The sequence below is a fragment of the Pogona vitticeps genome, chromosome 8, assembly GCF_051106095.1.
Source record: "Pogona vitticeps strain Pit_001003342236 chromosome 8, PviZW2.1, whole genome shotgun sequence".
Taxonomy (NCBI): Eukaryota; Metazoa; Chordata; class Lepidosauria; order Squamata; family Agamidae; genus Pogona; species Pogona vitticeps.
The window spans coordinates 4,276,679-4,300,780 of record NC_135790.1 but is presented as its reverse complement, the minus strand read 5'-3'; the positions used below and the strand labels follow the sequence as shown (position 1 = coordinate 4,300,780).

The following is a 24,102-nucleotide window of genomic DNA, read 5'->3' as shown; positions in this document are numbered from 1 at the left end:
CCTGGGACTGCGCAGCTTGCCCAAGGCCACCCAGGCTGCACAATAAATATTTTATTTTATTTATTTATCTTATTTATAGGCTGCCTTTCACCCGGTAAGGTGTCTGAAGAATTAAAAACACTGTAAGATACACGTTAAAAAAATAACTAAACTCTAAGACTAATTAAAATACATCGAATCATTAAAAACATGTTAAGCATTAAATTTTATCTTAATTAAAAATGGCATTCAGGGGCTCAATCATGACTGTTAAAATTGTTAAGAGCCTGCCTGTTAAAGTGGGTCTTTAGCTGTTGGTGGAAGGATAAAAGTGAGGAGGCCAACAACCTGACCATCTGAGGGAGAGCACTCCATAGCCTGGGAGCCACCATAGAGAAGGCCCTCTCTCATGTCCCCCTCAATTGATGTTTTGCCAGTCCCCATTAATTACAATGTGACACACAGAACTCTATACAGTGGTACCTCGACTTACGAACGTCTCCGCTTACGAACATTTTGAGTTACGAATGGCTCCGTTCGCAAAATGTTGCTTCGACTTGCGAACAGAGCCTCAACTTACAAACAAAACAAAAAAACCCCTTTCCTGCCCTTTTTTTTGACCTAAGTTCATCTTAGGTCAAAAGAAGAAAAAAGAAAAAAAATTCTCCCCCTAGCGGTAGAGGACGGATTAACCGGCTTTGCATTAGTTCCAATGGAAACTAATGCCTCTACTTGTGAACAGCGCCTCGGCATAAGAACGAAAAACAGCTGGAACGGAGTAAATGGTTTCCAATGCATTCCTATGGGAAACTTTGCCTCGACTTATGAACTTTTCGACGTACGAACGCCGTTCCAATATGGATTAAGTTCGTAAGTCGAGGTACCACTGCATTTTCAGGAAGGGAACTGCCCAGGGGGGCTTGGGAGGAGCAGCCAAGCCATCATCACTGCTCCCTTCCCCATAGCATGTATAGCTTGGTGCCATTGCTCCATTCTGCCTCATAGCAGGGCCGGCGTTTCCTCAGCCAAAGCCTGAACAGCCCCCCCTAAAGTCAAAGGGGTGCATCACACCGCCCACGGCAGTTGCAATCAAGATTGTCTGCCAAGATTTCAGGCCTCTTCCAGCAGCAACGAAAGAGCTGCCGAAGGACAGCCAGAGAGAAACAAGAAGCAACCGCAGCACGACTAATTGTTAGGAAGAGCCAAGAGGCATATATTGGAGGAGGTGACAAGGAGCCGCTGTTTGACAGCTTCAAGCCAGGGGGTGGGGGGAAAAGAATGACAGGGACCATCGGATTCATCAAAGCCGCTATTGATTCCTAAGACGAAGCTTGTTTGGCGAGGCCAGAAGATTAAAAAGGAAAAAGCAACATAGAACAGGATGGCTCTTGTCTGTATCGGTGGCGGTTGCTACAGGAGTTTTATTATTAACACAAGGGGCTAGGCTCCGCTCACGATGGGAGGCGTAGAAGCCACGCTGAGCCAGTGAGTCACTCTGGATGGAAACAAGTTGTTCTAACTGGAGGCGAACGGATGAGGCATCCTAGGCGAGCCAGAAGCACTCGCTCGCAAGTGCCAGAATGGGCTTCTGCCTTGTCACATGTACAGCCGAACGCCTCCAGTGGGCTTTGACGAGGTTCCAAGTAGATCTGACCGTCCCTAGCCAGCATTAGACCTTTGAATGATGACAAAACTCTGGGTGGATTAGTCATCTGCTTTTAAAACAACCAGCTAATGGATTAAATCTTATACAACAATCTCTCTCTCTCTCTCTCTCACACACACACACACACACACACACACACCAGCTGACATTTTGCCCATCCCCACAAACTTTTTCTCGCCCTTCTCAAAAAGTCAAGCAGCCAAGCATTAAAACCAGTCTCATGTGGATTCACTGGTGACCTTCAAAAGGTCCGGTCACTTGTAGGCCTGCTCAGATCTTGCAAAAAGAAGGTTGTGGCTTCTTTCATGGAGTCAACCAATCTCATATTTGGTCTTCTTCTTTTCTGGCTGGCTTCAGCTTTTCCCAGCACTGTTGCCTTTCCAGGTGAGTCTTGCCTCCTCATGGTGTGTCCAAAGTGTAATAGGCTCAATTTAGTCATTGTCACTTCTTTAGAGTGTTCTGGCTCAATTCCGCTCTGCACCCACTTGCCGTATTTTTCCGTGTATAAGACTATACTTTTGTCTAAAATCTTTAGACTAAAAAGTGAGGGTCATCTTATACATGGAAATAAACTGAGGGAGAGAATAAAAACAAGTGGAGGGGAAAGCAGGGATCAAAGTGATCTTGCAGGGCTTTGATCCCTGCTTTCCCCTCCACTTGCTAAGCCCCACTTAGATTTCTTAATTTTGGGTTATAAAAGTGTGTGGGGGTCTTATACATGGGGGCATCTTATACATGGAAAAATACGGTATTTTGTGTTTTGGGAGTCCATGGTATCTGTCAACCTATCCTCCAAAGTTAATGCATTCACTGATAAGACAAATTTAAAATGGCGTAGAGCAGTGGTTCCCAACTTTGGGTCCCCAGATGTTCTTGGATTAAAACTCTCAGAAGCCTTCACCACCAGCTGTGCTGGCCAGGATTACAGGGGATTGTAATCCAAAAGCATCTAAGGGCCTGAGGTTGGGAACTACAGTCACAAAGAAATCTTTTGTGCTCAAAAAACACAACATAGTGAAAATCAGTGCTCGGATTTAACAGAACATTACAAGTGAGGCAGGAGGCTTAAACTGCAGTTCAAGGCCTCAGCTATATTTTCAGATATCTTCTGAAACCAGCTTCTGAACGTTAAACCCAAATGATGGAGAGCTGGTTCTTAATTGCTATTTTTTAAAAGTTTCCACTATATGCTAAAGAGGCAACCCATTTCTCCTAAACAGCAGCTTGCCTCTCTGGCAAAAACAAACAAACAACAACAACAACAACAACAAACAAACAAAACCCTGTGGTGGAAACTTTGAAGAATTTCCTGCAATGTGAACAAGTTGGCTTTAATGTGAAAGCTTCTGACGGTTGTTAGGCAAGAACAAGAAAGAAAGGAATGAGAAAAAAAAACCCAAAACATCGAACCTCAGCCCAACAAGAGTTTGAAAATGTAACTACAGCACGAACATTTTAATATTTTTATTCTCTCTTTTTTTTGCCCTTTTTAATTCTCTGTTCTCTAAATGATCATTACAGGGGTTAACTGAAAGATGACAGAGCTGTGCTTCCCAATCTTGAGTCCATGGATGTTCTTGGACTATAACTCCCAGAAGCCTTCCCCACCAGCTGGCCAGGATTTCTGGGAGTTGTAGTACAAGAACACCTGGGGATCCAAGGTGAGGAACCACTGCAATAGAGACTTATAAGAATAACAAGATCAGTGCTGTATTAAATAAAGATGCATCTGGTCCACCATTCTGTTCACACAGCGTCCAACCAGTTGCATATGGTAAGCCCACTAAGAATGCACATTTTCTCTCCTGGTCTCCATCTAATGATCTAAAGAGGCAACCTCCCTCTGATCCTGGAAGTGGCATGCATCCTGACCAGCGACCACCCGTTCCGCTGTCTTCCATGAATTTAATCCTCCTTTAAAGCCAAGCTGGCAGCCATCACTACCTCTTGTAGCAGTGAGTTCCACAGTTTACCCAAGCACTATGTAAATGAATAATTTTGTATTTTTAGACGCCCACCTTGTATCCACCGATACGATGGTCAGGTTTGAACTCCCTGCCGTTCTTCAGCCAGCGCAATGTAGGGGTGGGCGTTCCGCTGGACGGGCACCTAAACTTTACAGTCTTGGCAGCAGGAACTGCGTGGAGCTTTTTTTCCATCTTCTCTGGGTAGGTCCAGTAAGGCGGAATGGCTTCTGAAGGAGATCGGAAAGAAAATGGGTTTCAGTGCAATATTCACCACAGGGTGTGGAGAAAAGGATATACACGCAATAACTGCTTTTAGTAAGGCAGGCTGTTGTCAACTGGCCACCGGCTGAGAGATGGGGCTCATGACTACACATTTCTTATAGGCATGTTTTCAAAGCAGTGTTTTAAAATTTATTTAATTTAATTCTGTTCTCACAGTTGATTCACACTCTTTCTTTAACGTTAAGGAGGCTTTCAAGGTGGGCCACTTTAAGTTCCAACTTTGGGAGAAAAGTGAGAAATAAAGGGGGAAAAAACAATCAGCACAACAGGATTTGAACTGAGAGCCCTGCTGGTCAGGCACTTACTCCCTCCTTGCCCTGCCCTGCCTGGGGTCCCTGATCAGAGATGGTCATTATAGGACATTTGCACTTAAATGGCCAGATTCTTCCAAGATTTGGGAATCAGGTGACACGGGAGAACCAACCCTCTGCCAAGTCAGCTACCTTCCCATAGTCTAGAACAACTGGGATTGGTGACAGCCACTAACCCAGTGGTTCCCAACCTTGGCTAACCCAGGTGTTCTTGGGCTGCAGCTCCCAGAAGCTGTCTGCCCGGGGTTTCTGGGAGTTGCAGTTCAAGAACAAGTGGGCACCCAAGATCAGGAATCACTGCACTAGCTAACAATCAACACTTAAAAGCACACTTATTGCACAACTCAACTTCAGTGGGCTTGTTGGTCTGCTCCAGGTGCTTGCTAGCCCTTGGTGGAAGCATGTGAGAGTGAGATTATTCATTATTCTGCGACAGAAAGGTTCCTTGCATTCATATTTATTCAAATAGGATAGGCAGTGTCTCTAATGTCAAGGTAGAATATGATATGAGAAAGCCTCCTGCTAACCCAGGGTGGGCACCTCATAATAAACCTCAGATTTCACCCCCAACTTCCTTTTGAATTTTTTAAAAAATGCCCTTTTTGCTTTCTAGGAGAAATTTTGTTATAGTTTCCTTCCCTCCATCTGTTTTAGGACTGGCTGGATTTCTCCCCCTTCAAAACTGGGAAAAATTAACATTTGAAATCTGAAGTACGGAAGTGTGAAGGGTTGTTACCGTTAAAAGTGACTCCCAACTGCACAAGTTTCGGGCACTTGAAGGACATAAGAGACCCATGAACCGCCTGTCTCCCTTATGAACCATTCAGTCCAATGTGTCCCTCCTGGTGACTTCCTCGTGTTCCTGAGGTGAGCTGCACGGTTTCTTGAAGGAGGGCATTTAACACAGTAGAGCCATTAAGCAGACTGTCTTCCTTCTGATAGAAGACATGCACTGATAAATCATACTCGAAGGCATTTGTTGAAGACTAGAGATGGGCACGAACTGCCATTTTGATGGTTCGCACGAGTTCGTTTATTGGCCGAACACATGATTGGCACTTCAAAGCCCCACTCAAAGGCAGCGCCTAGAGGAAGCCTGCTAGCAAAGGCGGGGCTTTGAAACACCGAATTCAGCCAATAAACAAATCAGCATGAACCAAGCAGTTCATGCCCATCTCTACTGAAGACCCATCCAGTTATGGATGCCTTCCTGGTGTAATTTAGCCTACCATTCTTTTTATTCCAGTGGATAAGGAAGATTACTATATATATAGTATATAGATTTTTAAGGACCGGCTTTCCTGTTATACTTTATTGTTTGTGGACACTGCTTTGAAAATCGGTAGCAGTAAGGAGTATATAATGTCTATAAATAAAAGATGTGCAGAATCATGCAGGAAACTGGACAGGAAAAGGAACGTGGTTGGAAAAACATCCCTTCTCCCAAATGGGTTTGCCAAGTGACGCTCCTGATTGGGTGGGAGGTGTGCAAGGAGAAATGACTGGAACGGAGAACTCTCACAACGTACGGTTTGGTTTGGAGTTGTCTGCCTCCTTCTCCTCCGAGGAGGAATCATCGTCATCGTCGTCATCTTCAGCAGATGGGAGAGCATCTGAGGAGGGGAGGGGGAAAGAAGCCGGTATCATACAGTATCTGAGTTGACAGCATTTTAGTGTGTAATACGGTGAAACAGCTGTGACTCCCTTCAGACACACATACACGGCACAACACACACTCTCTTTGGGAATACTGGGTCTGGATGACAGGACCAGTTGCCTGTTGACACTCTGTGGCACACAGCAGAACAGTAACTGGGAACGAAAGACTAGAAGGATAGTGAAAACAGGATTCAGGGGTAGATTATCTTGGGGACTACAGGTTCACAAATGCACTTGCCACTGGTGAGTTCCTTCCCAATTGCTGATGAGGCCCAAAGCCTCTAGAAAGGTTGGTTACCTTGATGATTTCACAAGGAATCTCACAAACACATCCCAGTTTACGGAGCCTCCCGCAGGATCAACACAGCAAAGCTGAAACTAGGAAGGAGGTCAGAGAGAGGCGGTCCTCGTAGCTGCTCTGGGCTTCTGAAGGCCTCCCAAGGATTGACTCACATCACAATCAAGACTCATCCTTTCTTCCTTGGAAGGCCAAGCACACATTTTGGCAGCTGACCAAAGACAGCTGAAATCTGTGGATGCTTGTGGTTAACCACAGTCCTTTGGGAGTTTCGAACTTCGCACTTCTTAGCCCCGTTCACTTGCTATTGACGCACATCTATTCAACGTGTGAGGAGGGGGAGCGTGCTGGCCCATGTCCCCAGGGGGCAGGTTTTTGATTGTTTAGGGCTCCACCTCGTACAGAAAGCCTTCAAAGGCTGCAGGAATCCTCAACTTCAGATCTGCAGCCATTGTCTAAGGCAGCCATTCTCCTTTTGGCCATGACCCTTTTAGAAGCTCTTCTCAGATTCCAGGCCACCCTGCCAAACAAGCACAGCCTTTGGCTGTCTTCAGACAACACGAGAACATGAACCTGTGGCCTCCTTCAAATGCGCCAGGGCCTCCCAGGGAGCCATACGGCCCGGACTGAGAAGGGATGGTTTAGAGCAGTGGTTCCCAACCTTGAGCCTCCAGATGTTCTTGGACTTCCAGAAATCCTGGCCAGCAGAGGTGGTGGTGAAGGCTTCTGGGAGTTGTAGTCCAAGAACACCTGGAGGCCCAAGGTTGGGGACCACTGGTTTAGAGCAGTGGTCCCCAACCTTGGGCCTCCAGATGTTCTTGGACTTCGACTCCCAGAAATCCTGGACAGCGGAGGTGGTGGTGAAGGCTTCTGGGAGTTGCAGTCCAAGAACACCTGGAGGCCCAAGGTTGGAGACCACTGGTTTAGAGGACAACAGACATGTTGGCTAACATGCTCCCCCTAATGATACACAGCCTCACTCATCATTAGTGACTGAATCAGGGTCAAGAGTGAATCACATGATAGAAACGTGCCTGGATCATTACCCCTTCAGATGCAAGGTTCAACTGTATAATGTTTTTCATCTAAATAAAATAAAAGTTCGAACGGCTCCCCATGTGGAAAAAAAAAGAGAGAGAAAATTGGAAATGGCACTATGATAAGCTTAGAATAATCTTCCTGAATGGCCAGAATCCTATGGGAGATTTGTGCCATTATAAGTGCGACTGTATAAAATGCAGCAGCTGATTTACAAAATGCCATTTGTAGTTCTGGTCTTATGCCAAGGCACATAACTGGCATGCAACCGGGATTGTGAATTAGTGGAAATTCAGTGCTACAGTTTACACCATCATTTCAATTCTGGCATCCTTCCCTGACAGGATGCCAAGAGAGTATCTGTTTTATTGTACGGGGAATTTTCCTTTTGTCCAACACAAGAATACAACGAGATGCATTATCTTCTCTACTTTTAGCCAGAAGTAGAACAGGCCAGGGAAAGTTTTATCTTTGTGATAAATTGTCTTGATGGAACCTCATCATCATAATGTGAATGATTCAGTTGTGGAATGCACTACCTCACACATTAGGCTAATTGACCAAATCTGTTTAATTCCTTAATTTCCATAATTTATTCTGCAACAAATGGACCAGACACAGAAAATGGTTACATAGGATACTGGAAATCTTCAGTTCTTCTCTTCTTGGCAGGTATTGCGCTGTGTGTTCCATTGCATTTTTGTAGCTACCATGTTCCCCCGAAAATAAGACAGGGTCTTATATTAATTTTTTGCTCCAAAAACGCATTAGGGCTTATTTTCAGGGGATGTTTTATTTTATAGTCATGTCTTCTTCTTCTGATGGTGGTGGAGGGCGGGGTTTCACTTAACTGGGGCTTATTTTTGGGGTAGGGCTTATATTACAAGCATCCTGAAAATCAGACTAGGGCTTATTTTCAGGTTAGGTCTTATTTTCGGGGGGGGGGGAAGGGTATAAGGACTAGAAACTTGTTTCCAAAAATTAAAGACACAATTCTCATGAAACTGAGAATAATAATGCATTCTGCACTTTTTTGGTGCTGGATGTTTTTGGTGCTGGATACATGGATGTTTTTTTCTAGAGGAACTATGAGATGGTATTGTAGAGTTATCAATCACATGTTCACTTCTCTCCTGACTCACCATATCCTCTAATCTCAACATGGTGAGTCACACCCTTGATAAGCAACACTTCTTTCTTCAACTACAATCTGGAGCACTCATGGTGCTATTTCAACGTGTGTGTCAACATGTTCCCCAATTTCTGGATCATCTATGGACAATCAACCCAGCTGGAACAATTCCATGAAGTCCCTTGGTCTTTAACATCAGGACTGCAGGGAAACTGTAAGGCCATACATTTGCTGTTGGCATGATCGTAAAGAGGGCAGACAAACAGTCTGGTCACCAAATGGCAACCAGAGAAAAGGGCAGGGTCTATTTTCCCACTTCCCGCTGATCCCAAAAGACCCCGCCCCAACCTGCCCATTATCATGATTGCAGTGGCATGCAGTTCCAAGGGTAAGTGTAACCATCAGGTCAACAGGAAAGGGAAGCTCTCAGAGATGATGCTCAGCACCAGCTAGCCTCAAATGTCATGCAGTTGCACACATGGATTTAAATTCTTTGCAGTTTGTCCATGACGACAATGATTTGCATCTATCACAAGGGCTATTGGGGCCTTGGCCCATTTTCACATGAAGGATGAACACGTGAAATGAGAGTGAAGAGACAGCTTCTTGCATCCAGCATTTCATCCCCCCCCCCCCGCATATGTCTGACAAAGTGGACTGGTCCATGAAAGCTCACATTAAAAGATAGTAGTTAGTCTTTAGAGTGCTACTTGTTTTTGTCTTCTTTCGTTTTATTTTGTATTGTTTCTTTGGATTTAGCCTGATAAAGCTTCCTCCAAGTTTTTGTTAAAAGTGCCCTCTCTACCCCCCACAAGCAGATCTGAGTGGGAGGTGTTCCTCTGGACCTCTCATTTGAAGAATCCGGCCTCACTCAAAACCCAGCTTCGCCACAAACCCCAAGAGAAACACTGGGACTCTCTTTATGACAGTGAAAGGAATCCGGCATTTTCTCACAGACAGACCAGGTACCAAAAAACTGGCTTGACATCGCACCACCCTAAAACGCCCGGCTACAAACCTGAGATGTTCACGGAGAAATAGGTGGTCTCGCTTCCCGAGGGGCTGTTGGTCACGCAGGCATAAAGCCCCGAGTCCTCGGGCACAGCGTCCCTGACCTCCACCTCCTCCCCTTTGATGAGCGTCCGGTTGTTCTCGGACAGCTGGACACCATCTCGCACCCAGTTGATGCTCTGAACATCATCCCGGAGCCGGCAGCGCAACTGGAGGAGGTCGCCAGGGTGGGCTGGGTAAGGTTCCACTTCAATGCTGGCTTTGGGCAGAACTGGAAATGTTAGGAAGGGGAGAGAAAGAGGGGAAGGAAAGCAAGGCGTGAGTGGTCTGTTGCAGAGGCATTCCTAGTGGCAGCATGCAAACACAGCTGCACGACGCGGGCCTCGGCCGCCATGCGGGTCTTTCGGAAGAGCAGAAGAAGCAAGCGCTGGGGAACAGCGATTCTCATGTCATCCATCAGTCCAGTGCCTTTTATATATACTCAGCGCTTTATTATTATTATTATTTTTTAAAAATGCTGTTAGAAAACAACTGAAGCCACAAAGCATTGAGAGGCCACGGGCAAGACGGCCAAATGGCGCGGGCGAGGTAGGGAACTCAGCTCGGGCAAGGAGCTGCCTCCGCCTCCCTGAAGCTCAGCAGCTCACAAGCCGGCTGGCACTCAGCCTTTTCAAGGGTGAAGAAGAGGCAAAGGTTAAAAGCGATGGCAGGAGGGTGGCAGGCCTTCCCTTCTTTCATTGCATAACCCACAATGCTTACAGTCTTTCCCGTTAAGCTTTTCCTTCTGAATCCCATGTTCCTTCCAAAAACTCAGCGGAAGCATGTATGGCTTCATTCCTCCCAACCACTCTCAGAGGTAGGGGTCAAGGTAGGAAATAACAACCCATCCACGGTCCTAGTCCTAGTCGAACCCTTTAAATGCCACCCCACAAGGATTCTCGGAGTGTTATTTGAGCACTGCTCAGGACCAGCGTTTAAAAATATTCCCCTGCGTGGGGAGAGTTCACACAAACTGCCGACCATCTGCTTCTCGACCGTACCACAAAGGGAAGAGCAGGGTTGCAATTTCAACATCTCCTGAAAAGAATTCCACGGGCAGCAAAAATTAAATTTCAGAGCAAACAGTTCCATCATGTCCTTGGAATTGTTCTCATGGGGAGACACTTAACCCTGTGACCCTCCCTTTCCACCTGCCGTTTTATCACCTCATTGCCGTTTCAAAGAATCAGAACCCTCCAAAGAAGGAATTCATTCGGAGTTTGGCTGCAACGCACAGTTTGCCATGTCTACAAGTTGGATGATCGGCTTTTTTTCTTTATACAACAGTGAGAAGTAGCCGTCAGCCAGCACCCTGTAATTGTTTATAGGGCAATTTATCTCAGAACGAGAGAAGGGATGAAATAAGAACATGATCTTGCTGGGCTGAGTGAATCACTGTTCCTTTCAACTTCAGATTTATCCCTTGAATGTATCAGCAAAATTGCTGTTTGACGTGAATGCTGGTGCTTTCGGCCCCAAAGATATCTTAATGACCAGAGTGGGCAACACACAAGTTCTGTAAGAATATTCTCTCTACCCCTTAGGCAGAATGAAGAGTATTTGGGATGCACAGAGTCCGAAAGAAGGCCTGTTTGGGTGTTTTGGTTTAAGTAACTAAAAGCACCCCCCACTTACATCTCATGCTTAACTGCCAGATATCAAGATAATGTTATCTTCAGTGACATCAAGAGGAAACTGACTTACAGCAACCCTAAAAGAGCTCTTAAGGTAAATGCGATAGTCATGGAGTGATTTTACCAATTACACACTCCCAGTGAGTGGGGATTTGAACCCAGACCTGTTGAGTCCATCACTCTACCAACTACACCACACGAGGTATCATCCAGATAATACAGTCCTGTATTTTTCTTCCTGGTTGTCTATGTTTGACACTTATTCACCACAGTGATTATATGTAATGCCCAAGGACGACACAGCAAGCAAAATGGTTTTAAGGTTTTTCCCCTACCCCTAGTGTAACCCATCTTGATTCAGCTGTAGCACTGGGGGTTTCCATTTATATATATCTAAATATAAATACGAACTTGGGGTTCAGGGGCACAATGAATTCTGCACGGCTGCTGCAGATTCTGCGCTGCCCTCGAATATATACAGCTTTAAGTAACCCCTATGGAAAAGGCAGTCAGCGTATTGTGATGGAATGTCATACCAAAATTATTTGACCCAGGAGAGCGTTTCGGAAGAGGAAGGAGCAAAGCTGCCATTTGGCTTGCCTCCAGGTTGCAATCGCAACAATATTCACACACACACCCAAAAAAGAAAGCCTGTTATGGAGTCTCCCACCGACAAAGCTGATGCTCGACAGGCAGGCAACTGTTTCCCAGATCTGCCTGGCATCTCTATCTGGAACACTCTCGGGTAAGATTGCTATGAAAGGCCCCTCGGAGAGTGACGGTCGATTGAATTACAAGGACGATGACCTGGGCCAGTCACTTGACCCAATGAAAGGTAGCCTCAGATGTTCCCTTCTGATTTGCTCAGCTCTGAAGGGCTGATTTCCAAAGTCAAAAGGGTTAAAGGTGTAACTTTCAGAGATTTCACAACGGATTTCACGAAGACAGGTGCAAACCAGCCACATGGATGGAGACTGGCTCTGGCCGGCCAGGAGGAGAGAGGCAGAAGGAGTGTCTTGTTTCCAGGAGTAGAGAGCTTGTAAGGGTGGGGTGCGGTGGGAGGGGATAGACAGGAAAGAAAGCTAACAATATTCAGCCACAAGCACTGTGCCTATGCTAAGTCTTCCTCTGTAGGCTCAGAAAAAGGGGAAAAGCAAACATCCTCTGATGCTATCAGGCCAACAGAAAAACAATGCACATGTGTGTAGAGATGCAAATACTGCATATCATGGCATATAAAAATCTTTTGTATATTCATTTGTACTTCTCATCTTTCCTTTACTATCCTAAGCAGAGCAGAGAACAGGATGTCTTTCCCACAGAAGTTAACCCTCTCATCGAGGAGAAGGTTTAATTCAGAGAATGTCTTTCTCAGTTGATGTATTAATTGTTCTTGACACCCGAAGTCCAAAGGAGAGGCCAGAATGGGAGAAACACACCAAGCAATCAGGCAAACAAAGGGGAGCAGATTTGCAATTTTAGCAGCTGAGTTGTCTGGGGAATTTTGGGAACTGTAGTCCAACACCCCCCCCCCAAATAAATCTGCATATGTACTTCTACAAACAAACCAGCTGCTTATGTTCCAAACATTTTCATATCCAACTACTATACATTTTGTCCTGTTATGTTAGTCGGCTATGCGCCGTCCTGCCAGAACCAGCTGTTATTTATTTATTTTGTTAATTTGTGTACCGCCCCCATTAACGCAATGCATTATTCTGGGCAGTTTGCAACAGTAAATAAACCATATACAGATGAAACTACAAATAAACAAAAAAAAATGAAAACATTCATCTGGAAAACATATGGCACCGCAGGCAAATCTCTATATACAACAGGAGCAAGAGAAGCATAAAATCAAAACCAAACAGGGTCAGTTTGGAAGGCCTCCCTGAAATGCAGGATTTTTTTTAAGGTGACCCTAACAGGGCTTTCAAGGCAAGCGAGGCATAGAAAGAGCGGTTCTACCAGTTCGACAACCCCAGTGAGCATCCATGGATTCCAAGCGAGGTCTCCGGAGTCCTGCTCGGTCACTCTACCCACGGCCCCACGCTGGGGACCCCTTCTTAGCTTACACAGCAATCAACCGGTGTGCACTCATGCACAGCATTTTGAGCATTCAAAATCTTTTGCAGATATTATCTGCCAACATGCCTTTGACCCGATCAACCTATTTGGGAGGTACTGTAGCCGTTGCAGGAGGAGGGTGGGGCCCATGGAAACTTCGTCCCACCCTGTCCCCAGAATGTGAAGGAAAGAGACGGTGAAGGTGAGAAACCGACGAGGCTGGATTTTTCCATTTCATTTGTTCCAGCAGAAAGAAAGTGCGAAGCGGAGGCCTCTTCGCCATCACCCACCCTCCTGCCCGCCCTGCATACTCCAGTTATCTCAAGTGTTGGGATCTCCGGACAATACAGCCCCTTCAAACCGTCCCGTGCTGGAGCCACAGCAAAAGTGGCAGCAAAAAGTTCGGAAAAGCCTTGCTGGCAGGAAGGGTCACCCCCAGGGGAGTCTCTCTCTCTCTCTCTCTCTCTCTCTCTCTCTCTCTCTCTCTCTCTCTCTTGTTATGAGGTGCCATCCCGACGGTTCCAAGCAGGATGATATATTTATAGAGAGAAGGAAAGCAGCTGCCGAAAAACCAAACATTTGTTTGGGGGAACACAAAGATCCTTTTTCTTTTACTCCCAGAGCTCTCCAGCTTGGCTGGCTCGGCTCGCTTTCAGCCCTGCCAGTTCCTCTCCAACCCACAAAGAAAAACAAGGGCTGAGGAAGGAAGAGGAATCGAGAGCAATGCAAGAATCGGCTCAGCTTCCGCTCCCCCTGTAAAATCCGTTTCTCCTTCTCTCCTTGGATCCCCGGCAACCCGCTTCCAAATACTAAGTTTCCATCTTTCATGAGGCTGAAAGGTCAGAGAGATTACAGGGGATGGGGACGGGAATCAGAAAAAAAGGCATGTGGTCCCTCCAAAACAAACAAACAAACAAAAAACAATACAAATTCAGAAGCTACTTTTAACTGTTAGAGCAGTACGACAACGGAACCAATGATCTCGAAAGGTGGTGAGCACTCCAATGCTGGAGGCCTTCAAGAGAAAATTGGACAGCCACCTGTCAGATCTGCTTTGACTTGGATTCCTGCACTGAGGAAGTTGGGCTCGATGGCCCTCTTGCTCCCTTCCAACTCCATTATTCCATGATTCTATAAGCTGTTGATACTTTACTGAATCACTGGTGAAAAAAAAATCAAGTAGACATCTAGCTTTCTATGGTAATCCATCTTCCTCAGGCTGTGCACTGTTAAGAAAAAAAAATTATCTATGTTAGTCCCAAAGTTTTATGGCATGGCTGTTGATCATTCCAGGCACATTTTCTTGTAAAGGTGGGTGCAGGGGTGGAAATTCTTCCCCAAGCAGCATCTCGGAATTTATTTCGCATCTCTTCAAACAAAGAATCGCCAAGCAATCTGCATTAATCTTGCATTAGGAATCACACTGGCTCTGTTCCTGCGGCACAAGGGGAGACGGTGTGACTTAGCACTCTGCTGAAAACTTCTCTCTAAAGCAGCTCGTGCAGCGAGGTGGACAAACAGCGGTTTGGGGATGATAATGAACACTCGGATTGGCCACAAAAAGAACATTCGGGGGACATATAGTATTTCCTTTTTTTTTCATTCACTGTTACATTAAAGTATAATAGATTAATCTTAGAACCACAGAATGGAAGGGATCTTAAGGATCATCGAGGCCAGCTCCTGTCAAGGAGGCACGGTGGGGAACCAAACTCTCAAACTCTGGCTCCACAGCCGGGTGCCTCAACCACTGAGCAATCCAGCAGTTCAATATAGAATCATAGAATCATGGAGTTGGAAGGGGCCTCTAAGGCCATTGAGTCCAATTCCCCGCTCAATGCAGAAATCCAAATCAAAGCAGTTTATCTTTAAGGTGCCACTATGTATTTTTCTCTTATTTTATTTTTGTTTTGTTTCCTGCCTGATACAGTAACGTATCAAGTGTGCCTCTTAATTCCCAAGTCAAATCTGTTAAATGTCCATTAAATTACCAAACTGTTTAATCCTTCACTTATCGTCTCACTTTTGAATAGATCCTGGAAACATTACTATATTATTATTATTATATATAAAGTTCTCATGCTTTGCTTTTGACATCATATTGAAGCCCAAGAGGGCCAAAAAATGAGCATAACTAACAGGTTGCAAGGCCCATAAGCCTTTAAGTTCCCAAGACATACAACTCGGATCAAAAGGCTGTTTGGGTGGATCAACATTGCAACACATGCACTGGAGCTAGGAATCCTACATGGATCAAGATATTCCCATAATTAATAACCAAAGGCCAGAACCCCATCAGTTGCATCACCGGTAAACTCAATAGAGGACATCTCTGTGGCAAATTGCTGCTCATTAAGAAACCAAAGTTTGCATTTCTTGTCACAAACCAAATAAAAGCACCAGCAGCAACTCTCTGCTGAGGCTGACGTTGCTGAACACCTACCCGTGAGTGTAAGATTCAGGACAAAACTCTAATGATAAACTCTGTGCCTGTATTTTGTTCATTCAGATACTGATTAATATTTGCCTATACAGATGTCTTTTCTTTAACAGTCCATTAAGATGTGTCACAATGTCCTTTACAGCACTTTATAACCCCAACTGCTTTACAGATAGCGCAGTGGTTTCGGTCTCTGGTTATGGACCCAGAGGTTGGGAGTTTGATTCCCCACTGCGCCTCCTTCACAGTGGCTCAACATGATGATCCAGAGGGTCCCTTCCAGCTCTGCAGTTCTAAGATGATGATGGTGGTGGTGGTGATGATGATATAGAACTGAAGCTGAAATACTACAGACTACACCACACCATCCACTGAAGTCACGGCAGAGCTGAGATTTAATAAATACAGACATGCTTATTATTATTATTTTACTAATCAGAATTGTGCATTCATTTCTTTTCTGCCCACAATGGCTCCCTGTATTTGTTAAAAACTGAAGATCTAAAGCTACGCATCTTGGATTCTCAGATTCAAGGCCAAGAAAAAGCTACTGGACTACATCCTGCCCTGGGTTTGTGATAATTTCTTCTTTTATTCTTCCACTCCTTGTCCCAAGTATTTCCTCCTCTCTGGTTTATATGTGAAATTGCAAGGACATCTCCACCCAATTAAAGACAAAAACAAGCCATCATCTTCGTCAGTCTTTCCACAGACTCCGCCAGTTCTTCAGCAGTGCCTGTTAAAAGTCAGACTGAGATCTCACCTCTCTTACTGAGCAATTACAACTCTTCAAAACACAGTGTGGACATCTGCTTTTTTCACCAGCAAACAACTTTTGAAATTCTGGGCATTTGTTTCTAAGTAACATGGAATAAGACCAGACTGTAAATCCCATTTTCTCTAATAGGTGCTCTTCTAACCAAGGGTAAATATGATGTCAGTCTCAGTAAGTGACCTGAATTATTGCCCTTGGTCATAAATAGGGAGCTATTGTATTGTAAAAACCAGTAGGATGTAGTCAGTAGAAGGACAGACTAGGACTCCAAAGACCTGGGTTCAAGTCCTGTTCAGCCATGGAGACTTACAGGAGAGGGTGTTTGTGTTTAGTCGTTTAGTCGTGTCCGACTCTTCGTGACCCCATGGACCAGAGCACGCCAGGCCCTCCTGTCTTCTACTGCCTCCCGGAGTTGTGTCAGGTTCATGTTGGTTGCTTCGCAGACACTGTCCAGCCATCTCATCCTCGGTCGTCCCCTTCTCCTCTTGCCATCACACCTTCCTAACATCAAGGTTTTTTCCAAGGACTCTTTTCTTCTCATGAGATGGCCAAAGTACTGGAGCCTCAGGAGAGGGTAGCAACGGTAAAACCACAGATGGTTGTTGTGGGTTTTTCGGGCTCTTTGGTCGTGTTCTGAAGGTTGTTCTTCCTGATGTTTCACCAGTCTCTGTGGCCAGCATCTTCAGAGGACTGGAGTAGGAACTCTGTCCATGCTCTGTTGCTGTCTGTTGGATAATATTTATATTTATGTCCTTATTTATCAGACATCCCCTGAAATCTCTATGAAGGAAACCAGAAGCTGGGAGTGACTTGATGGTGTATAAGCACAACGAAGCACACATCTGTCTGATCTCTGTGTAGCTATAATTCTGAAGTACTGTACGTACATGCTGTGTAACCCCAAATATTCTGGATTCTATTCCTCGGGGGTAAATAAGCTCAGTTTAGTTGTAAGCCAGAGTTTTAATTGTTATAGCTACTGACTAGCATGTATGCTTGCTTATTACAAAGGAACAGCTCTCTTGAATTTTAGAACGGTGGAGGGGAAAAAAACTAATTTAACTTGGTCTTCTTTTGTGAGCCAAGATTACCTTGGTTTTATCCTTGCTCAGAAGATAACCTGCAGAGTAGGAGCTATGACGGTGGGAGAATTACTGTCAAAATGACTACTTAGCTATGCTTACATTTGCTGATTTAAAAAATGGTCCACTTGTCCACCAAAGGCTTCTCAAAGACAGAATATTCACCTCAACAGAGAAAAAGCCCTAAAGTTTTCATTCCCTCCTCCGATACCTCCCAGCTTGAACCTAAACTCAAAATTAAAAGTTGGTAGTGTAAGAAGGGTAATGAAAATATTATTTTTCAATTACCTGGAAAGATGGATCCTTTTACAAGCTAGCTCTGTCTCACCCACAGCCCATAAATGGGTTATAACACCATTTCCTAACTGGAATGTAACTTAGTTTGCATTGGTTCCACAGTGAGAGGTCACACCTTCCTTATATATTTCCTTATTATTGTTTGTACCTGTCTGGACAGCTCAGTAAGTAACGCACCTGGCTACAGAGCCAGAGGCTGGCAGTTCGAATCCCCACTTGTGCCTCCTGGGAGAAGAGCCAGCCTGGGTAGCCTTGGGCCAGCTGCACAGTCCCAGGGCACCCCAGAAAATGGGAAACCACTTCTGTGTATTCTCTACCTAGAAAACCCAGAAAGGTATGGAGTATAGCTCTAAATGATAAATTAACTTGTAATATAAAGGCTAAGAAAGGAGAGTTGAAAAAGAACAGTTTTTATGAAATATGGGGCAGATTCTTGGAATATGTATTAACAAGTGGAAAGGGGAAAGCTCCAAATCAAGAATCAATGCAGTTCTGGAGAAGAGAACAATAAAAGAAAAGGAAGAATATAGATGGAAGAAGAAGATTATAGCAAGAGGTCCTGTCTACGGTGGTGGGGAACACAATGTGACAAACCCAGACCTACTGGGATCTGCCACACAGTTACACTAAGCTGCCACCAATCAATGTGACAAACCCAGACCTACTGGGATATGTCACACAGTTACACTAAGCTGCCACCAACCATTCCCTTTAAGAAGTCACACAGACCAGGGATGGATTTTTAAACAATAAAAAGAATAAGGTTTATTTAAACACACACAGGGTAAATAAACAATCAGGTGAATAGGATAAAGTAACGTGGCTTATTCTCACTCATACAAACATACAGCTTGGTTCACCCAGAACCCTTAACTTAAAGCACAGACCCTGAACCCATCAGTTCTGGCTAACCAACAGACACCTGAACCTATCAGGTTGGTACTCTGACACACAGTAGTACCCTATCTGACACACAGACTCCCACAACAGCTTCTTCTTCCCAGCTGCTGCTTCGTCACAACCCAGTGTCTCTCAGCATCTCCTAAACTCTCCACACACGCTTCACATATTTATACAGTACAGCCCCTCCTCCTGATGTCCCGCCTTCCACTCCCCATAGGATGGAACTTTCCCTCCAAACCCATGACAGACAGGTAACATCAGTGCTGTTATGTAACACCTCCCCTCTTTATAAGTTGTTTTGTAGGGGGAAAGCTAACGTGCTTTTCACCAAAAAACAACCTGTATAAAATACACAACAACAGTTATACATACCATATAATACTTACTTACATTCTAAGTTAACCATAGCAATTATGCATTTAAACATTTACCATATACATTACATCAATTTACCTTTATTCATACAAACCAATTCAAAACCAGGTACATTTAACTTTTTGTCATCATTATATACACATAGTCCATGTTCTTTCGCCGTCTTCAATCTTCAGGTCTTCTTGATAAGGCGTCAGCAACACAGTTCACTGACCCTCTGACCACCTTCACTTCAAAGTCATAGTCCTGTAGGTTTAAAGCCCACCTCATAAGTTTGCTATTGTGGGTTTTCATTGTCTTTAACCATTGCAATGGTGAATGGTCAGTACACAGAATAAAATGTCTTCCCCAGATGTAAGGCTTGGCCTTCTGGATCGCGTAGACTATGGCCAAACACTCCTTCTCCACGGTTGCCAAATGTCTCTCACCTTTTTGAAGTTTCCTACTCAGGTAGGACACTGGATGTTGGTCACCATTCTCATCCTCCTGGCACAGAACTGCTCCTACCCCGCTGTTAGACGCATCGGTGTAGATGATGAACTCCCGGTCGAAGTCTGGAGCACGCAGGACAGGATAGTTGATTAACGCCTCTTTCAACCTCTGGAACGCCGCCTCACAGTCGCTGTTCCACGGGATGCGGTCATCAGCCTTCTTCCTCGTCAGATCGGTCAGCGGAGCCGCAATCTTGCTAAACCTCGGGATGAACTTTCTGTAGTAGCCCACCAACCCAAGAAATGATTTGACTTTTTTCTTGGTGTTGAGTCTAGGCCAATCACGAACAGCTTCTATTTTGGCCTCCAGGGGTTTTATCACTCCTCCCCCTACCATGTGACCCAAGTATTTTATTTCTGGGCTACCCAGCTGACACTTGCTGGCCTTTACTGTTAGCCCTGCTGCACTTAACCTCTGCAGCACTAACTCCAGGTGTATCAGGTGATCTTCCCAGGTATTACTGAAGATCCCTATGTCGTCAATGTAGGCCACTGTAAAGTCACTGAGCCCTGCCAAGGTCTGGTCCATTAGCCTCTGGAATGTGGCTGGTGCATTTCTGAGACCAAAGCTCAGGACTCGAAACTCATAGAGACCAAAAGGGCTGCAAAAGGCAGTCTTTTCTTGATCCCTGGGATCAATTCTTAATTGCCAATATCCCTTTACCAGGTCCAATGATGAGATGAACCGACAACCCCCTATGGTTTCAATCAGGTTGTCTAGCCTGGGCATTGGGTAGGCATCAGGAGTGGTTACACGGTTTAATTTCCTGTAATCGACACAAAACCTTATGCTCCCATCAGGCTTGTCCACAAGGACTATCGGAGAGGACCAAGGACTAGAAGAGGGGACGATTATGTTCTCCCTCAGCATCTCGTCCAGCTCCTTCCGCACCTTGTCCCTATAGGGTCCCGTTACTCGGTATGGGGATACTGCCTGCGGGGGTGCATCCCCTGTATGGATCCGATGCATCACTCCCTTCACTATCCCCGGCTTGTTGGAAAACACCTGTTGATATTTACTAAGCAGCGTTTTTAGTTCTTGCTGCTGGTCTTGGGTGAGTGCAGGACTGATCTTTACCTCCTCTGGGTTGTATTTTACTTCCCCTCTACCCTCCCAGAAGGGTAATTCAGCTTCCTCACTCTCTGCTGCTTTTATCGCGAATAAAACCCTCTGTTCCCCTCTGTAGTAGGGTTTTAGGGCATTCACATGAACCACCCTCCTTGCTTGGTTCTCCTCCTGCTCTATAAGGTAGTTCAGGTCTGACATCTTGGAAATGACCCTATATGGTCCTGCCCATTTGAGCTGCAGTTTGTTCTCTCTGCAGGGCCTAAGCCAAAGCACTTCCTCCCCTGGGTCAAAGTGCCTCTCTCTAGCTTTGTGGTCATACCATGTTTTCTGTCTGACCTTCTGAGCTTGCAGGTTTTCTGCTGCCAGCTCTAGATTTCTCCTTAGGTCATTCATCAAGGTGTCTATGTATGTCACAACGTCTTGTGGGTCATCCTGGGTGATCTGCTCCCAATTTTGTTTGATCAAATCAAGGGGCCCTTTCACCCCTAAGTGTGCAGCAGACATGTCAGAGTGACCCCTTTGTAAGATCATGGGGCGATACTTTTCAGGTACCACCAGCTGACTTCTGATCCCATCTCCCCCTTTTGAGATGTTCCTCAGGGTCTCTCTATCTAAAATCCCCTTTTTCTCCAGAAATCTCACTGGGGTTTCAGATGTTAGCTGGGCGTCATTCACCTGTTCAAAACACTTTTGGAGAGTGGCGTCTGCCTTTTGCTCCTGTCCAAATCTGCTGTCTGTGGTTAAGGTTTCCACCACAGCTTCTGAACTCCCCTCTGCTTCCGTCTCTGGCTCATCATTACCCCCCTGAACTGTCCCTGTGGTGGCTTGTGAGCGTGTAATCACTAGCACCCGTTTCACATGTTCAGCCAGGTCATTTCCCACGAGCACGGCTGCTGGCAGAGTCGATGAAATCGCTAGCCGCCAATCTCCCCTCCAGCCTTGAAAGTTGACAGGTACCTCTGCTACTGGCAGAGAGATTATCTGCCCCTCAATCCCTGCCACCTTCATGCTCTCATTTGGGATTATAAACTCCCTAGGAATAATATCTGGATGGCACAGGGTTATCTGGGAACAAGTGTCCCGCAGCCCCCTATACTGACGGTCAAGTACTCCTACGTCCACCCCTGCTGTCTCAAACAACTGAGAATCTGTTTTTATCAGCAAGCAGCGCTTTACCTCCACAAGAGGACCATTTTCCTCAGCCTGATCAGCATAGGTAGCTGTTCCAGACTGAGTAGCCATGGCAACAGGCTCCCTCTGTGACACTGAGCCTTGCTCTTTCTGGACACAGAACACAGCTTTTGGCTTGGTCCCACTAGAATTCTGAGGCACCATCCCTTTTAGCTGCTTCAATTTCTCACACTCTGAGATCAGATGACCCTTTCCCTGACAGAAATAGCATTTTCTAGTGTATTTGGATTCTCTCTCCTCTTGTTTCGGTTTTCCCTCCAAATTCTGAGGGCTTGGTTTCATGTCTGAGGGCTTCCCTTCACCATGGGCCCCTCCCCCTTGCTGGCTTTTCCCTGGTCCCTGAGAGTACTTGCTGTAGGTTTCTTTGGGTTTACCTACAGATTTCCCCTCACCCAAGGGCTTTCTTATTTGGGAAATAAAATCTGCGATCTCTGCGGCTGCTGCCACAGACTTCGGTTTCCTTTCCCTCACCTGGAATTTCAATTCCCCATGCAGGACTGAATAGAACTGTTCCAGTGCTATCAAGTCTTTAAGCTGCTCATAGGTCTCTGTTCCCTCCTGCGATAGCCATTTCTCAAGCAGCCTCACCAATTGGGCCCCCACTTGGGTAAAAGTCTGCTCTGGCTTTTTTGTGAGGGACCTGAATCTTTGTCTCAGCTGTTCTGCATTTATCCCATGTCTGGCAAACACCAGTTTTTTAAACTCTGCAAAATCTTTCATCAGTTCCTCAGGCATCTCGGCATAAACCTCAGCCAGGCTACCACTGATTAAAGACCGCATGATGGTCATCTTCTCAGTCTCCCTCACTGAGAAGTCCACAAACGCTCTTTCCACTAAGGAAAAGAACACCTCAGGACAATCTCCCTTGTGGTACACAGGGAATTTCTTCAGGTCAGCTTTAGACAGTTGGCCTCCCTCAGAATCCCTATTATTATTATTGTTCTGGTTCATCAGTTCCAGTTTTCTTAATTCAAACGCCATTTTCTCTCTCTCCATTCTTTCTTCTCTCTCCATTCTCTCTCTCTCTCGCTCTAATTCAAATGCCATTTTCTCTCTCTCTAATCTTTCCTCCATTTCCCTCACCCTCAGTTCATGCTGTTGGGCTAGGATCAATTTTCTGAGTTCTGGGTTCTGCTCTCCTGTGCTGTCACCCTGCACTGAGCCAAATTCATCCTCAGAACCTTGGTCAATCTGGGGGTCTTTCACTTCACTCATGTCTGCTATCTGGCTTCGAGTCAAGGGCATAATCCCCCCTCAGAACAGGCTGCTTTAAAAAGGTCAAGCCTCAAAATAAAACGACCACTTTTTTTTCCTTTTTGCCTCAGAACCAGCTCTCCCTAGAGATTGCTGCTGTTCTTCAGCACTAAACTTGCAACAGTATCGAGTCAGAGCCTACCCCCCTCTGCTGGGCCTCTCAGCTGGCAAGCTAGCTCGCTGTTGCTACGCAGTTTTTCCTCAGCTTTTTCCCGCCAAAACCAGGCTGCCTCAGAGCACCTTAATCTAAGTCTCCCCAGTTGGCACGTTCTTCTACTAGCGCACCTCCCCGTGAGGTACACCTAGAAGATTACCTACGCGCCTCAGACTGTCCCTGACTAGACCCCCCTTGCTCTGGGCACACTTGCCAAGGCTTTGCTGGACCACTGGACAACTGGACCAGTCGTATCCCACACGCTGGACACCAATCAATGTGACAAACCCAGACCTACTGGGATCTGCCACACAGTTACACTAAGCTGCCACCAATCAATGTGACAAACCCAGACCTACTGGGATATGTCACACAGTTACACTAAGCTGCCACCAACCATTCCCTTTAAGAAGTCACACAGACCAGGGATGGATTTTTAAACAATAAAAAGAATAAGGTTTATTTAAACACACACAGGGTAAATAAACAATCAGGTGAATAGGATAAAGTAACGTGGCTTATTCTCACTCATACAAACATACAGCTTGGTTCACCCAGAACCCTTAACTTAAAGCACAGACCCTGAACCCATCAGTTCTGGCTAACCAACAGACACCTGAACCTATCAGGTTGGTACTCTGACACACAGTAGTACCCTATCTGACACACAGACTCCCACAACAGCTTCTTCTTCCCAGCTGCTGCTTCGTCACAACCCAGTGTCTCTCAGCATCTCCTAAACTCTCCACACACGCTTCACATATTTATACAGTACAGCCCCTCCTCCTGATGTCCCGCCTTCCACTCCCCATAGGATGGAACTTTCCCTCCAAACCCATGACAGACAGGTAACATCAGTGCTGTTATGTAACACACAGTTAGTTATATTGTATTTTGATTTGTGTATTTTATGTTTATATGTATGTTTTAGATAAATAAAAATTAAAAAAAAAGAAAACCCAGAAAGGGGTCACCATGTCAGAATTGA

The 24,102-nt window shown here is 45.4% G+C and overlaps 1 protein-coding gene across 7 annotated transcripts in view; it reads right to left on the bottom strand.

Annotated features, from left to right (window-relative positions):
• The window catches only part of FGFR1 (fibroblast growth factor receptor 1), a 102,769-nt gene that overhangs the window by 30,674 nt on the left and 47,993 nt on the right, over nt 1–24,102 (bottom strand). For 5 of the 7 annotated variants that reach the window (XM_078379656.1, XM_072978868.2, XM_072978870.2 and 2 more), the window contains exons 3-5: nt 9,351–9,614; nt 5,735–5,818; nt 3,664–3,839 (exon numbers count right to left, since the gene is read on the bottom strand). In XM_078379656.1, coding sequence (XP_078235782.1) covers nt 3,664–3,839; nt 5,735–5,818; nt 9,351–9,614 — 524 coding nt within the window. The remainder of the gene's footprint in view (nt 1–3,663; nt 3,840–5,734; nt 5,819–9,350; nt 9,615–24,102) is intronic. The other 2 variants (XM_072978872.2, XM_072978873.2) reach the window with 1 other exon arrangement.